Raw genomic sequence first — 15,720 nt, 5'->3', positions numbered from 1 at the left:
GGATTCTTCATCCAAATGACCTTCAAAGAAAATGATGCTTTTGGCTCTAGTGAGGAGGAATTGCAGAGATAATAGCCCAGAAGCAGAGGTTCTGTCAGTTCTAGAGATTAGACAGAGTGTAAGGCTCTGCTTCTGTGTTGTGGCTGAAAACAATGGATATGAAAATGCCTAACTGGTGCCTGTCTGCTTGAGAGGAATAAAATTTCTCTGCCCCTCAAGCTGCAGAGAGCTGGTTTAAGAATCAAACTGACATGAGACAGATTAACAGAAGAAAAGAAAACAATGTTTGATTACATATGTACAGGGAATCCATAGGCATGGATTCCAAATATGTCCTCTATCTAAATTCTCTGGGGTCAAAATTTCTTCCTGAGACTTTTGGGCCTTGGTTGTTTTCCACTCAGAATAAGCTGCATGTCACAACAGCACATCCTGGGGGTGGGGTCAGCCCTTGGCTCCTGCACTGTATTAGAGTTGGGCTACTTTATGTCCCCCTGTAACTCTCCACACTTCTGTGTAGGATGCAGTTTTGATGCCATGATACAGGTCTCCTTTTTCCCCTGGGGATCAGAAAATGTAGTTTCTAGTCCTGAGTTTAATGTTAACTAGCAATGCAAGCTACACTAACTAGTCACTTGGGTAGTCAGTCACTCCAGGGCTGAAATGAGAACTTTAGACTTGCTAAAGCCTGAAAAGATTATGGCTGTCCCCTCACTGCTTGATGTATACTTTCAAATAAAAATAATTTTGTGCCATGAAAGGTGTACAAACAGGCAGAGAAAGGCAAATACCATATGATTTCACTTATTTGTGGAATGTGAAAACAAAGCAAAACAGAAGGAACAAAACAGTATTAGACTCATAGAGACTGTAAGTGACTAGTGGTTACCAAGGGAGAGGGGTTGAGGTGGGTCCAGGGAACAGGGAGGGGAAAAAAGGGGCACAATAATTCGCAATCACAATAGAAGTTGATCACAAGACTGTTGAAACCAACATAAGATCGTATATTAATGATACCTTAATAAAAAAAAGTGGAGAGGGGAATAAAAAAGGTATGCAAAGATGTCCTACCAAGTTCTGATTTTTTCCCATAATGATTACTTAGAAACTTTTAAATAAATTAACATTTAAAAATATTTTTTCTGCACTTCAGTTTGCCAGCTTTGCCAATTCTCAGCCTAAGCACATATTTAGCTTACTTGTTGGGTAACCTGGCAGTGGTCAGTTCTCCTGGTTGGGCCTCAGTTTTCTCACCTATGAAATAAGAGTTTTAGATTGGGAGATCTCTGAGTTCTCTACCAGCTTAGTTTTCAGTAATCTCATGACCTCAAAGACACGTTTTCTATCTACCTGTATCACCATCTTGGCAGTCTGGTGTTTCCAAATATGAATAAGAAAAATAATGTTGGCATTTCCATATTCCCTCAACTCCTCATACCTGTTAAAGGCTACATATAAACTTGGTGAATATCTGGGGCATTCTGAGACAAAAGTAAAGGATAATATGCCCCTTTTTATGTCTAAACCTTATGAAGGATCTGTGTCTATAATGATGCCAAGTCTGGCAGAAAGTAGTTTTACTTGTGGGAAGCATTTTGGAATAAAGGCCAAACCTTTCTGGGAAAAGATTAAAGTTATGACTGGTAGAGGACACCTGCACTGTGTTTTCATCCCTGCCAATATTTTGGGGTATGGTTCTGAAATTTTCCCTCAACTTTTTTAGGCTTTAGCTTTCTTCGTCATTCTTTCATTCTTTCATTCATGCATTTGTTCATTCATTCACTCATGACTTACCTGCCTCTAATATTTTGTAAGAAGGTAAGTCTGTCTTTAGTATTTTATGAAATTCCTCGTGAACACATCTCATATTTACATTTTGCCAATTCTTCTGCCACTGCCCTTTGACCGTTCACCTCTGTCCAACGGAAATACCTCTTGGTTCCCATGCTTCTTCTGAGAGGGTGGCCGCAGAAGCCGGGTTCCTCTACAAGCCTTCCTGTGGTCTGCCTCTCAGATGGGAGCTGTTCATGTTTGCTGGAAGGTTTCTGTAACTGATGTCACAGGCAGATGAGTGAGCGCACACACACTCCCGAGACTAGAGCATGCAGAGCCAGGCACGCACGCACTTGCCAATCCCAACACAAGGAGAGCTGCCGGGGTAATGGAGGGAGTGTGCTCTGAGCGGCGAGCGCTGCTCCGAAGCCCTGCTAATGTCTCTGTGTGGCCATGCTGTATTTTCAGCTTGTCATCATGGCTGGGACAGTGCTGCTTGCCTACTACTTCGAATGCACTGACACTTTTCAGGTGCATATCCAAGGATTCTTCTGTCAGGATGGAGACTTAATGAAGCCTTACCCCGGGACAGAGGACGAAAGCTTCATCACCCCTCTGGTGCTCTATTGTGTGCTGGCGGCCACCCCAACTGCTATTGTAAGTACAGAAATGCACTGCCTTCTTCTCTGGCAGATACTAAACAGCATTTCCTGCCTGCCTTTTCTCCTCTTTCCTCTCTTCCTGGGCATTCACAGCAGCCTTACTGGGGTGTCCTGTGTTAGCCAAAACAGAGTGAGTGGAGCTCTGAACACAATCTCATTAAAATAGGTGGGTTTTGCTTTTTGGTATCTGAATTTGAATACACGCGTGCACACACACACACACACACACACACACACACTTTTAAAGCATGTGTGAATGTCATAAATCAACAGGCAGGATTGGTTCTCATATTAAGTACAGTTGCTATGCCATGGGAAAAATATCCTGTGGGTTGTGTGTGTTCAGAAGAGGTCTTGATGTAAATGCTGGCACTGATACAAAGACTGACCAGAGTGAATCAGAATCCCCCAGGCCTGTATCTCCTGCTGTTCTGATTGAACTTCCAGGGAGACCAGAGATGAGAGAAATTGCTCGACCTACGTTTGCTGTGATTCATTCTTGGCAGCTCTGGTTCTGTTCACATTACATCACAATTATATCGCAACTTTACCTTCACTTATTTCATTCTTCTCTCTCATGAGGCAAAAGAAAGTGGTCAGACCGTCCTCTAGAGAGACTGTCCCAAAAGCATAAAACTCACAGATCTGTGTTGTCTGGTAAAGTGGTTTAACACTTAGACGTTTTAATTTCCATTTGTGTTTTAAAATAAACATCTCTGTGTCTGAACATGCTATGTGGTCAGATAATTTGGGATGTAATCTCACTTATCATTTTCCCCTTTCTCCTCCCGTAGCTGCCCTCCGCCCAGTTCTCCCTCTTTCCACCTGCCCTCTCCTCTCCTCTTTTAGGCAGTAATAAAAATACTGACTGGCATGCTGAGGAATATACTGACTGCTCAGACATTCAATTCAAATATTGTTTTCTATGTAAATATTTTGCTTGCTTTAAGATGAGAAATAGAATAGACTTTTGAGGAGAAGTAATAGGGATATAATGAGTCATAGTGCTTAAAGTTCATTTTTATCACTGATCCTAGGTTTACCAAGCTCCCCCTTAAATGATAAGAATTAAATGATAAGAATGCTGTAGGAATTAAGATCAGCAGTGTAAAGCATGATGCATCAGAGTGGCTAAACTTTGCAATCTGACACATCTGGACTCAACATGCTATCTTTTCACCTTTGGGCAAGTCATTCTATTGTTTCCCACCTGCCCCGCCCATAAAGAATGGGGATAATGTGACTACCTGTTTCATAGAGTTTTCATGAGACTTAAATAAGGTGATTCATACAAATGACTGCACAGTGTCTGGCATGTAGAGAATGGGATTCTGCCAAGAACACTGGTAGCACCTCCTCTTGAGAGTGACGGGAGATGGGCCCTCTCCCAGAGGAAGGCCAGTCTCTGCATCCCACTTAACTTTATCCTTTCTCATCAGCCTGGGGAATAAGAGGAAGCAAGAATGACACCATTTCACATACCTCAAAAGACAATACACTTCACCAGATAAGACCCAGAGGCCACATCGGGTTCTGTCTGGAATGGTTTACTGGTGGCTCTACCTGAGGACAGGGGGCTTAATCTGGAATAAGATTTTGTTTCTTCCTGTCTCATAAGCACATCATTTTCTTATATATTCAGACATGAATCTCTGAGTGATCCATTAACTTGCTACATATTTGCCTCTCTTCTTCCCAGTCCCAGGAAATATCATTGCCTTGGTTCTCCTATAACTACCTCTTGCAATTACATAGATTTTTTCAATTAAAAAAAAGGTAAGCTAAATGGATTAGTAAAAATTATGAACAAAAAATTAGTGAATCGGAAAACAATAGAATTGATACATGAAATTAGGAGATAGTTCTTTGAAAGTAAAATGTACAACCCCTGGATAGTCTAATATAAGAAAGGCAGAAGGAAAAAAGTTAAGGAAGAAAAGAATGTAGAAAGAAAAATACATAAACTTTTGAAAGTCTACACTGTATTTTTATTTAAATTACATATACAGTTTTGTGCCAATAAAGGCTAACATCACAATAAAATAGATAATGGTCTATGAAAAGATAATTTACTAACAATGCCTTAAAGAGATGTAGAAAATCTAAATAGATAAATACCAATAGAATACAATTTTAAACATGTCTAAAATATATTCCACAAAAATAGTACTGGGGGCACATAGCTGTAGTATAAATTCCTTGAAACTTCCAAGGAATAGAAAGTCCATAACTATATAAAAAGCCCCAGAGCCCAAAAATAAATGCAGAGTTTTTCAATGCAAATCATAAAGCAAGAAAAATATTTCAAACACTTGGGAAGTCTACATACACACCCACAAAAGCACCCCACAAAAACAACTCACTTAGGAATGTTGATGCAAGCATATAGGAAAGGGTGATAGGTTTATCTACCTAAAAATAAGCATTTCTATCAAAAGGAAAAGTACATAAAGAATGAAACAGTTGGCAACATAGGAGACTCAAATGTAAATGTCCTTAATACTTAAAAAGGTGAGCTTCCCCAAATAAAAATGGGACAGGACAAGAATAGACAATAAAACAATAAATGGACTGTGTGCATATTAACACTTCTTAACTTCTCAGTTCTTGAAGAAAAGTAATTTTTAAAGATACAGCATTTTCCCCAAATAAAACTGGCAGACGTGTTCAAGAAGCATAGCTCACATTGATGAAAATGCAGATACTTTCATATGGTTCTTGTTCAAGCGTAGATCGGTACTTTCTTTCTGAACAGCAGCTTGTCAAGGGATGCATTAAGAGTTTTATAAACTGCAGACCCAGTCATTAATTCTAGTTCCTGAATTTATGTTATGTAAATAATCAGAGTTTTATAGAATACAAAGATTTGTATATAGAGATGTTCATCTCAGCAATAGTTTTAGCAATGAACACTTAGAACTTGCTGTAAATACACAAACTAGAGGACTGTGTAAATACATTACGGGGCAGTCCTGTGTTTGAAATACCTTTAAATAGCAGTGAAACAGGCTTGTAATTTAACATGAAGATTTTTTCAGGGCTAAATAACTGTACATAGCATTGCAGGTGAAATCTTTTTTTCCTTCTATGAGAGAACCTGACTTCTATTAATTTTCTGGCTCTCTTGTTTCCCTACAAATAGAAAAAGGTGATATTTACCAAGCAGACTTGGCCCCTGAGTGGTGATTTGCATCTGGACTCATAGAGGGGCTGTGCTCTGGCTTCCAGGTGCAATGACTCTGGAAACTTGGCACGTCCACTGTGGGACCTTGGAAGCTATGTCTGTGGAGTTGCCATACCATGCATTGACTGCTATGGGACATGAGGCTTTTAAGCCATGGTGGCTCCTGGCACCTGAGCTGTATTGCTCTGCCGGACCACTGCAAGGACATGTGCCAAAGAGGAGCGTGCAGTGCTGCCCTGTTGGCAAGCTATGAGTCCTTCCAAGTGGACCAATGCCAGACATAAGCATGTGGTTGTCTGTGGGTCTGAATATTTAATAGACCCTAGGAAGATGCTCTCTATATGTCACAAGTATAATCCCAGATTTATAATTATATGTAAAAAGACTAGTATGGAACAAACTAAAAATCTATAGCTATTATCTCTGAGTGCTAACGGTACAGTTAATTTTTTACCTCTCATATACTTTTATATATTTCTTTCCAAATTCTACATGAATATGTATTATTTTTGAATCAAAAGAATGTTTTTAAAACAAATTGAAAACTCTAGTTTTTCTGGCAATAATTATGAAATGACCAGTCTTTAACAAAACTTGAAAATGGCAATTCTAATAAGCAAAAACATACATGGACAAAAAATGAAAATTGGAAACGGAACTTTGTGAAGAATTTCTCCTCTCTGTGGGCACAAAAATGATAGGTCTTTCATTCTAAGATTTTGAGCAAAAGCTCTTCTCCAGGCACAAATTTGGGTCATATCTCTTCCATCAATTCCTTTTCCCCAAATGACATCAATTGGCATGGAAGTCAAATACTATGATGGGAAGCCAAGGGAATGTGGGCAGTGGGCAGTGACTGGAGTATTAAGAACCCACAGTTCTCCTGGAGATCTCAGATATGGAACCCTGACTCAGCCCTCCATTCCTTTGCTTCTCTGGGTGAAAAGTGTGACCAATAATGCTGGCAGGCCCCCAAGATATGTGCTGAGGATATACCATCCATAATGTTGATGGTAAGAATAACATCTTTAATTTACTTATATTCTGCAGCCCTTGCCTAATTTATCCTCACAACATCCCAGTGGAATAGAAAAGAGACATCCTAAAGAACATAGAGAAAGTGTGTGGTCCAATTCCCTTTACTTTTGAGTTGAAAGCATTGAGACTTTAGTTAAATGAATTGCTAAAGGTTCCATCTAGTTCTGTATGTGATTGGACAGATAGCCACCCATTTGGTACCACTTTCGTTTTCCTCCTGAATGAGGAGCATTGCTAGGAACCAACCAGCTGTCTGATTACAGCTGACTTGCTGATGGTGCTTGATCTTCCCCCAACCCAAGACCTGGAAATAAGTGAGCAGCATCAGGATGGAAAGCAGAACTCTCCTGATGCTCAGAGCATTTCCTGGGAGAAAAGAGCTGTTAGTTTCTTCTGCCCCATCCTAGGGAGGTAAGGTTTGTCCAAGAGCAGTCTTTTTTTGGGCTGCTGGCCACAGTTCCTAAGTACCTGACTCAGTGCAGCCCCTGCTCCTGAGGGTGAGTCCCTCATTGTATTCCACTGCAGCCCTCCTGTCACAGGTTTGATCTGTCAGGAGAAGCCGGGACCCAGTCATGGCTTTTCCCCCAGTAGTGGTGTGACCTCTGGGAAGTCATGTTCCCTCAATGGGTTCAATCTTTCATCTGTGAATAAAAGGAGGGGGTGGACAAAATGATCTAAGAATGTTACACTTTTAATAGTCCATGAGAGCTAAAAAAAAAAAGAACATTCCAATGAGGAAGCTCCAAATGTCAGATTCCCACCTCGCAAGTCTCCCCTTTCTACTGGAGTTCAGTTTTACACCTCTGAGCCTGGTCAAGCATTTCATAGAACTATACAATTTTGTTTTGTTTGTTTTTATTCCTCCTTAAACGTGTTTTCTATTTTTCCTAGAATAGAAAAAAAGGCAAGATTCTTCTAGGGCAACTTATATGACACTAACTAATGGCAATTTTCAAAAACATAGCTCTCCCTGGACTTGTCCTGGGTTTTCCAGGCATTCTCAAGCACATTAGCCATAGGAAAATCTAGCACCTCACACTGCTGTGTGTCTCAGTGGATGGGCATTAACAACCCTATTAACAACTGCAGGACACCCAAGAAAGGCAGGAGGAAAAGACTCTGCCATGTGTCTGACCTGTCATTTCCTATTTCTCCTTTTGTGCTTTGCTGTCAGAAAATATCAGTATCATGTTGAGGCAAGGCCACATGGGATAAACTGCTCAGGGGTGGGCCGACTGCTGTCCCAGATCTTTAGGAAAGGTTAGAGCTTCAGGAATTTATTGTATCCAGAACCCTTTAGCCAAAAGTGGTATCCCACATTTCCAAGAAATCTGCAGGGTGCATTCTGACCAGTGTAAAAACCCCGGCTGACTACTGCCGCAGGCTGCCTGAATGAACTCATACGCTCAGAGTCAAAGGCAGAGAGCCTGTTTGGATAAGAGGATTTAACTCAGTGGGGAATCTGATTTACCCATATTTTACCTCAGCCTCAGTGCCACAAGGCATGAGAAAATGGCTATTAAGCCTTTTTCTTGGCCTGACAACAAAGTGACAGGGGAGTATTTAGCATTGAAGCCACAGAACGTTTGATGCCCAGCCCGAGAGAATTTAAACAGCCTGCAGGTTGCATGCAAGTGGGCACGCACACATATACACGACTCATTTCTAATTTCCCAGGAAAGGAAGAGACAAACACAATTTGATAGAAAGGCACAGTCTGGAGGAAATTGTGAATCCTCATCTGGTGGGGGAGGCGGGGGAGGCGGAGGCGGTTTCTGGGCCATAAGCTTTTACAGTGAATATAAAAGCCCAAAGCCCAGTGTGGATCACAGAGTGGGCTCTCAGTGAATGCAGGGCTGTGGGCTGGCAGACGAGGGATGCAGCTGCTCAAGCAAAGGAGACATTGTAAGACCTTGAACTGCCTCAAAATCTGCCTCTTCACAGCTCTGAACAGTTTCTTCTGTTGAAACTCCTCTTGTGCTTTATAATTTACATCTTCTGCCCTTTTGAACATTATCACAGAACTTGCTTTTTTGTATTCTGTTTGTTTTTTACCATGAGTACATTTTCTTTGTTGCTAATGTACTTAGTCCTTACAATTTATGTTTTTTTCTGGGAAAGATTTACAGATACACACATTAATTGTTGTGGATCTTTTTTTAAACTTGAAGAAGAAAAATCTGTTTTCCTATTTTTCTGTCCAGTTGCAAATAAGAACTCCAAATTCCTTATTAGACTGTTTTTTTTTCCTGCCATCATCCCACAGAGAGACTTGCTTACCACCTGCCCCTTCTAATGATTAGTGATGATTGTGCTAAGGAGCTTTGATAATTTGTTTCTTGAAAAATCTTTTGTTTGCCTAAAAGGTGATGGTCAGTTTACTTGGTGATCACAATGCATTTTACTTTTTTATTTAGAGCAGTATTTGGGCTAACTCATTTTAAATTTTTCTCTTGTGTCCACTGTCCAGGAGAAAAAATGTCGTAAGAGACTGCTATGCTTTGGAAATGTAGTGTTCCAGTTTGGGGCTACATTTTATAACAAGTGTCGACTTAAGACAGCCTTCTGAATGGATAGATGGGGCCCCTGGATTAAGGCCAGTAGGGAGGCTCCAATCCACAAAACACTTATTATCTCAGCTGCTGAACGATTTTCAAAATGCCATCATCCAACTGGCCTTGATTCTATTAAAGCCTTGAGCTTTGAAAGGCATAGGAAGTGTCTAGAGCTGAATCCCTTCATTTACACTTAGAGGTGATAAGCAGAAGTCAAGAGCTCTTGAACCAAACAAAACTCAGCTAGTGGGAGGCCCAGGACCTCTCTGCAGGTCTGGGCTGTCACAGGCACTCATCAGGAGAGATTCAGGCTGAGCATGCAGACCTTGGCAGTCAGGCCTGTCAGCATAGTGTGTGCAATTAAAATCTCATTGGTCGCTTTTAAACAAAACCTACAACATAAACCATGTCTGCGTTTCTTGGAAATGCTTATGACTCTAGAAGCCTCCCAGGGAGAATAATGGAAGCATCTAAAAAACCCTGAGCTTTAAAGCTTAAAGCTACTTAGACTAGTAATGGGAACTGTGCAGAGCAGCCTCTCCTCTTCCTCAGAGCGTGACAGACAGGAAACCCAGAGGGGGTGCTCCAGCTTCTGCTGTCCTTCAGGAACCCGAGTGACAGAGATACCAGGCGATGATGATGACTAGAGTAGGCTGCATCCATATTCGCTTTAGGGGCAGATTACGTGGTGAGGGTTAAGTCCCGTAGGATTTTAAAGTGAATGACGGCTGAAGGAAGAAGCATGCCAGAGGCAGGCCCCGAAGAGCAGAACCCAGAGCTGAGACCAAGGCCCAGTTCTGTGGTTTCAGTGTCCCTTACTCGGCCTTCTCTTGTCAGTTCCTGTGACAAAGGAAAAGAGTCAAAACCAAAAAGCACCTTAAAGGTCTCCTAGTCCAACAGAGGGGAAACAAACAAATTGACAGATGAGAAACTGAGACACAGGGAGGTCGACCAGCAGGCCCCAGAGGAGACACCTTGTTAGGGGTGGAGCAGAGCTGGAGCCACCCCAGGCTTCCTTACTCTGGGGCTAGGGACTCTGATTATTTTTTCATCAATTTCAACACACATTCCTGCCTAGACAGACCAGGAAGTTAAGGCATTCCTCCATTCCTTATTCCTTAGAGATGCTTTGACATCACATGCAAAATCACGAAAAAAAGAAAAACTGAGGCTCAGAAAGTTTCAGTTACTTGACCAAAGTCACATAACAAGAAGGGAGAGAGCTGGAATTTCGGTTCTACAGTCCACATTCAAGAAACAGCAGTGACTTTGATATTGTCAAGAAAGCAGAACCAGTGTACAGCCAGCATGTGTGTGAGCCCAAAACATACCTTGCAGGAACTCTAGATGGCCTTTGTGATGATGACCACATACAACACACAGGGGATCCCCTTACAGTGTGAAGTTATAATACATCTCCTAGTGACTGTTTTTTTCTACAGACTGTTTATATTTTGAAACCTAAAAACTGTCCCCTAAACATTTTGCATTTACACCACTTACTTATCACTCACCAGATTGCCTCTAAAACATCATGAAGAATGAAGTCTAAAAGAGAACACACTGAACTGATGCACACTACATTCCAGGGACATTTATTTATTTGCCATTTGGGTTTCCATATTTGAAAGGCAACCTTATCAAGAAGGAACAGTTGGTTCTTTAAACTGTATTTACTAGTATCTAAATGTCTTATGTTACCCGAGGTTATAGCTGGGGGATGAGAAATGCACCAATGGAATACATTTACAGTTCATTCGTTGCCAGATCTCAAGTTTGGCCTTCATCACTTCTCACTGGAGGGTCATCTCATTTGCTATGAGTGATAAGATATTTGTTAGCCAACAATCAGAAAGACTATAATAGGCAGGGCAGCTAGGCTGAACACACAGAGAATCATGCATGCCCCAGCTGCTCTCTGAACAGAGTGGGCCTCTGAATAGAGGCAGAGTGTGTGTGGCAAAGATACAGATGGTGGATCCCAGCTATTGCCAAAACTGGAGTCATAAATCTGCCACAATGTTCAAAATGGCATCCAAGTGGGCAGGAGGTCTGGCAGAGGGGAAGAAAGACCCCTTCCCTTATCAAACAGAATCCTTCCCCCCACCCCCTCTCTCCACACAGAACCAGGCCTTGTATTCTGAGACTATAGAACCCAGTGGATGGAGAAATAGTACCCTGTATGTGGTCAGTACAATGCAAGAAAGTGAACATCTGTGAAGCCCACTCACTGTGATCGGAGAGTGGGATTATTTCCTTTAATGGCCACCACAGTCTTAACTGAACACCAGGAATATCTTCCTACCTTTTAGTTATAAAATGACCCCCTCCCTCCCTCTCTTCCTTCCTTTCTTCCTTATGTAAACACTGATTATCATTTCATACATTCCAGGCATTATGTCAGTAACTAAATACATGTATGTTAGTGTATATCCTTGCTTTGATTTTTTTGCCTTTTATGCTTATACTTCAGTTAGGATTTGAATATTGGCCAATAGTAATAATTTTTGTACTACTGCTCACCACCTTTGGTGTGGGAGGCTTAGGATATTTCACCCGTGGGTTTATTTGAACCCCATACCTTTTTGCATGACAAGTACTGTTTGGTCTGGTATGCATGCCTTGGACTGATGTTGTTTAGACTTTTGTGCACATGTGTATTTTTAACAAGAATAGGTTGTGTGTAGATATTCTCATGCATTTTCTTTCATTTTATATAAGAAACATTTTCTTGTTTTCTTTGTGTTTCATGCATTTTTCTCTTTGTGAGCGATAGAAAGCATCACTGAATGGAGAACTAGAATTTGCACATCTCTTTTCTGTGGTGTAAGAATATTTGGGCCTTCTCAAATGGCTGAGGCAAGGAAGGCTTATTTATTTTCTTATTTATTCTCACATGTTTGTCACCGTGCATCCTAATTTCCCTGATATACTTTTTAGTCAAAGTCATTTCATGTCATTTCATGACATTTCATGATGTATTTATTAGTTCGTGTTCCCCCTCACTGGGCATCTGTTCACGGCTTATCTCTAACTCTGGAACAACTCCTGGCAGAGTGGATGCTCCCTCTAAAACTGCTGAATGCAAAATGAGTATATGGGTGGATTTAGTTTAAAAGAGATAGTTCCCTTTGTATTATTTAGTCCTTGGTTTTTATTTATTCCTAAGCAATACACCAAGAATTGAGTGCTTCCTGACCTGTATTGGGAATTTCCTGCAGTGTTCATCTTCTGTCTGTAAGTAGGTCCTCTAGAGATTCAGTCTTCAGTTCATTCAGCAAACATTGACCAAGCCTACTGTATACCCATCCCTGTTCTTGGTGCCATGTAAGGAACGGCAGGAGTCCTGCCCATAGGACATCAAAATCAAATGAAGAGGGACATACAAATGGTAATTTCAGCTAACTGGGTAGATGTCAGGATAGAGATCTCATAATGTGTGTGGGAGTAGTGACAAGACAGGGTCTCGCTTCCTGAGGGTGACTGGCAGAGGCTTTGGGGAGGCTAGAGGCTTTTTCACTGGGTCTGGAAGGATAAATAATAGAAATCATTTTTCCTTCCTTATAGCCCACCTCACTAAACTTGTATTCCAAAAGACCTTCATTAATCTGATATGCTTAATTTACTCAACATTGAATAACTGCTATGTTCTGTATTGTGGGCTAAGCCCTGGGGTGTCACTGAGAATAAGGCAGGCAGAACATCACATAATGAAGAATGACAGTGATAATATGTAACCATTTGTGATAAGAAATGTGAAGGAGAAAACCCAGGGAAGAGATTCATGTGCAACAAGAAACCCAAAGCTAGTCTGTGGGATGAGAGAAAGCTCCCTCAAGGAAATCTTTCATGTAGCCCAGCCTGCATGCATTTATCCCCATCAGTTCACTAAGATAAAGAACAGTGATGTGGTTCCATCATGTACAGGAGGACAAACAAAGCCGTTGGCACCTTATTTTGGCAGAGATAGGTCTTATGAGCAAGGAGGGAGGGCCGAGTTCTTGAAGACATTCAAATATTGGTACATGGCAGAACACGAACTCATTGTTAATTCAAAGGATGTCAGGCACAAAGCATTTCTAACTCTGCACAACCACACCTAGACAGCCCCTGCCAAGGGGATCCATGCTGGCCCATTGGTTACCTGTCTGACTCTGAACTGTGTCTATTCTACTGACCTCGCACCCCTTTCTGACTTGCCAATAGTTCTATTTCCACTGCATCATTCTATGTTGAACTGAATAACCATGCGTTTTTCAGTGTTTAAAGTATATTGCACTTAACTTGTTTTGTTTTCTATGTTCTCAATATAAAATACAAATTCAACAAATATATTTATTGAGTCATTACTGAGTAAAAGTGCAGTGGTTAAGAGGAGGGACTCTGGAGCCAGGTTTTCCCAGCTTCAGAGCTGGGGTTTGTGACTTAATGGCTCTGATGACCTTGGACAAATTACTTACCTCTTCTATGCCTTTGGTGTCTTATCTGTACACTCAGGATAACAGCATTACTTGTATTCTGCATTCTAGAGCTGCTTCAGATGGTATTTGGCTGTGGGTGGTCAAGTCCCTGAGACCTTCAGTGTCCTCACTCATTAAAAAAACAAAGAGGAAAACATCTATAGATGATTCCAGTTTTATAATTCTGTAGTTCAATTTCTATCACCCACGTGCCATTTATGATGTTGCCATCTTTACCCATCTAATCAGATATTCTGTAATGATGGGAGGAACATAAGGCGTGAGGATTCTTAAACTTGTTAAAGTTTATCCAAAATCAAAAGCATATGCCTAGCAAAGAAGAACATCTGTAAGATCACATTCTTCAGGGAAAATGTTGAACTAAGGATTAGGAAAATGAAAATGGCATATGATGTGGTGGGAAGTGTTGTCTTTGGAACCCAATCATCCTGGGTACCAATCTCAGTGCCTCCACAAGCCAGTTGTTTGCTCTGGAGGGAAAGTTACTTAACTTTGTTGAACTTCCATTCTTCACCAGTAAAGCAAGGGTAGTAATATGCATGCTAGGGATCTTGTGAGCATGAAAATACTACAGTAAAGTGCCTGGTACCCAGTTTTCAATAGATGTTGGTACTTATTAACTATATATTCTTCACTGATTATTCTCAGTCTTCAATTATGGCTGTATCAGAGTTGGTGACAACTTGCCTTGTGCCAATTCCTTATTTTAAATGGGAATATACTGTGCTGGTTGCTGTAAGCATAATGAAGAAATATAAGCTCTCTATCATCAGAGAACTTGCTGCAAAAGGCATTATAATTTAAATGGTAATTTGTATATGTTAGTTCAAGATAACAAGAGGTCCCTGTCATAAAGAACAGATCACCAACCAACTCAGAGTAGAAGAAGTATAGCTCAGGCAAACATTTTCAAATGAGGATTTATCATGTAGATAATATATGCCTACATGATGAAGTACTAATTTATTGTGATGTGTGCTTATAATGCCATGTTGGGCCCAGTGGCTATCCCAGTGATTTCTCATCATTGCAACTCACACATTCAGCTAAAAAAAAAAATTCAGTCCAGCATCAATGAGCCTTCTCATAGATTCCACTGAAATTTATTATTTCAACTAATGTTTTTAAATGGCCTTAGAATTTAATGTCATAGCCTGAACTCTATCTGAAATTATCAATTATTTTATTACTTTCTCTACTTCTTTTGAGGAGTTAAATGCACACTACAATTTAACACTCCATCTCTCCAATGTGATATCTTTTAAGAGGATTGTGGAGCCTCAAAAACTGTTTTTAAGCCACTGGTCTCTTTTATCAGATAGTTCTCTGACATGACATTTCTTAAACATTCCTTCTCCAGATTTTTATTGGTGAGATATCCATGTATTTCATAAAGTCAACCAGAGAATCTCTGATTGCCCAGGAGAAAACAATTCTGACTGGAGAATGCTGTTACCTGAACCCCTTGCTCCGAAGGATCATAAGATTCACTGGTGAGTACAAGAACATCTGAGCTGAGCCCACGTTCACAGGTAAAACCTACCAAACTTATAAAGATGAACACATTTGATAAACTAAGCTATGGAAGCATCAACTTAAAATGCAAACGTTTCTTTGGGGCTTTTCCAGGAAGTACAGAAATCGAGCCTGATCCTAGTACCAGCTCAAGTTTTTGATCCTTGAAGTGAAGCAGTATTTACTGAATTTTCCTATGAATGATTTCCACTTTAGTTTTTTGCCCTACACAGTATTTTTTTGAGGTTTTCTCTGGACATATATTTTAATATAGACTGGCTATTGCCATATATCCTTTAGCTGAGTCAGGAGATGGTGAGGGGGCAGCAGGGTAACATCAATAAAATGAATTTAGAAATAAATTTCTAGACACACATTTCCCATCCATCCAGATTTTGTTCTGCGGGGAACTTAACAAATAATGGGAAATCTAATCCATCAGGTTCTTGAAAATAATGCCTTTCTAAAGCTGGAAAACCAATTTTTTTTTTAGTGTTCATGACAAGGAATAA

At 40.6% G+C, this 15,720-nt stretch overlaps 1 protein-coding gene across 3 annotated transcripts in view; it reads left to right on the top strand.

Moving 5' to 3' along the window:
- Positions 1-15,720, top strand: part of PLPPR1 (phospholipid phosphatase related 1) — a 252,593-nt gene that overhangs the window by 197,477 nt on the left and 39,396 nt on the right. For 2 of the 3 annotated variants that reach the window (XM_073226971.1, XM_073226970.1), the window contains exons 3-4: positions 2,242-2,430; positions 15,054-15,186. In XM_073226971.1, coding sequence (XP_073083072.1) covers positions 2,242-2,430; positions 15,054-15,186 — 322 coding nt within the window. The remainder of the gene's footprint in view (positions 1-2,241; positions 2,431-15,053; positions 15,187-15,720) is intronic. The other variant, XM_037017711.2, reaches the window with a different exon arrangement.

This window comes from Manis javanica, chromosome 2 (genome assembly GCF_040802235.1).
Source record: "Manis javanica isolate MJ-LG chromosome 2, MJ_LKY, whole genome shotgun sequence".
Classification (NCBI taxonomy): Eukaryota; Metazoa; Chordata; class Mammalia; order Pholidota; family Manidae; genus Manis; species Manis javanica.
This window is presented reverse-complemented; position numbering and strand designations above follow the sequence as displayed.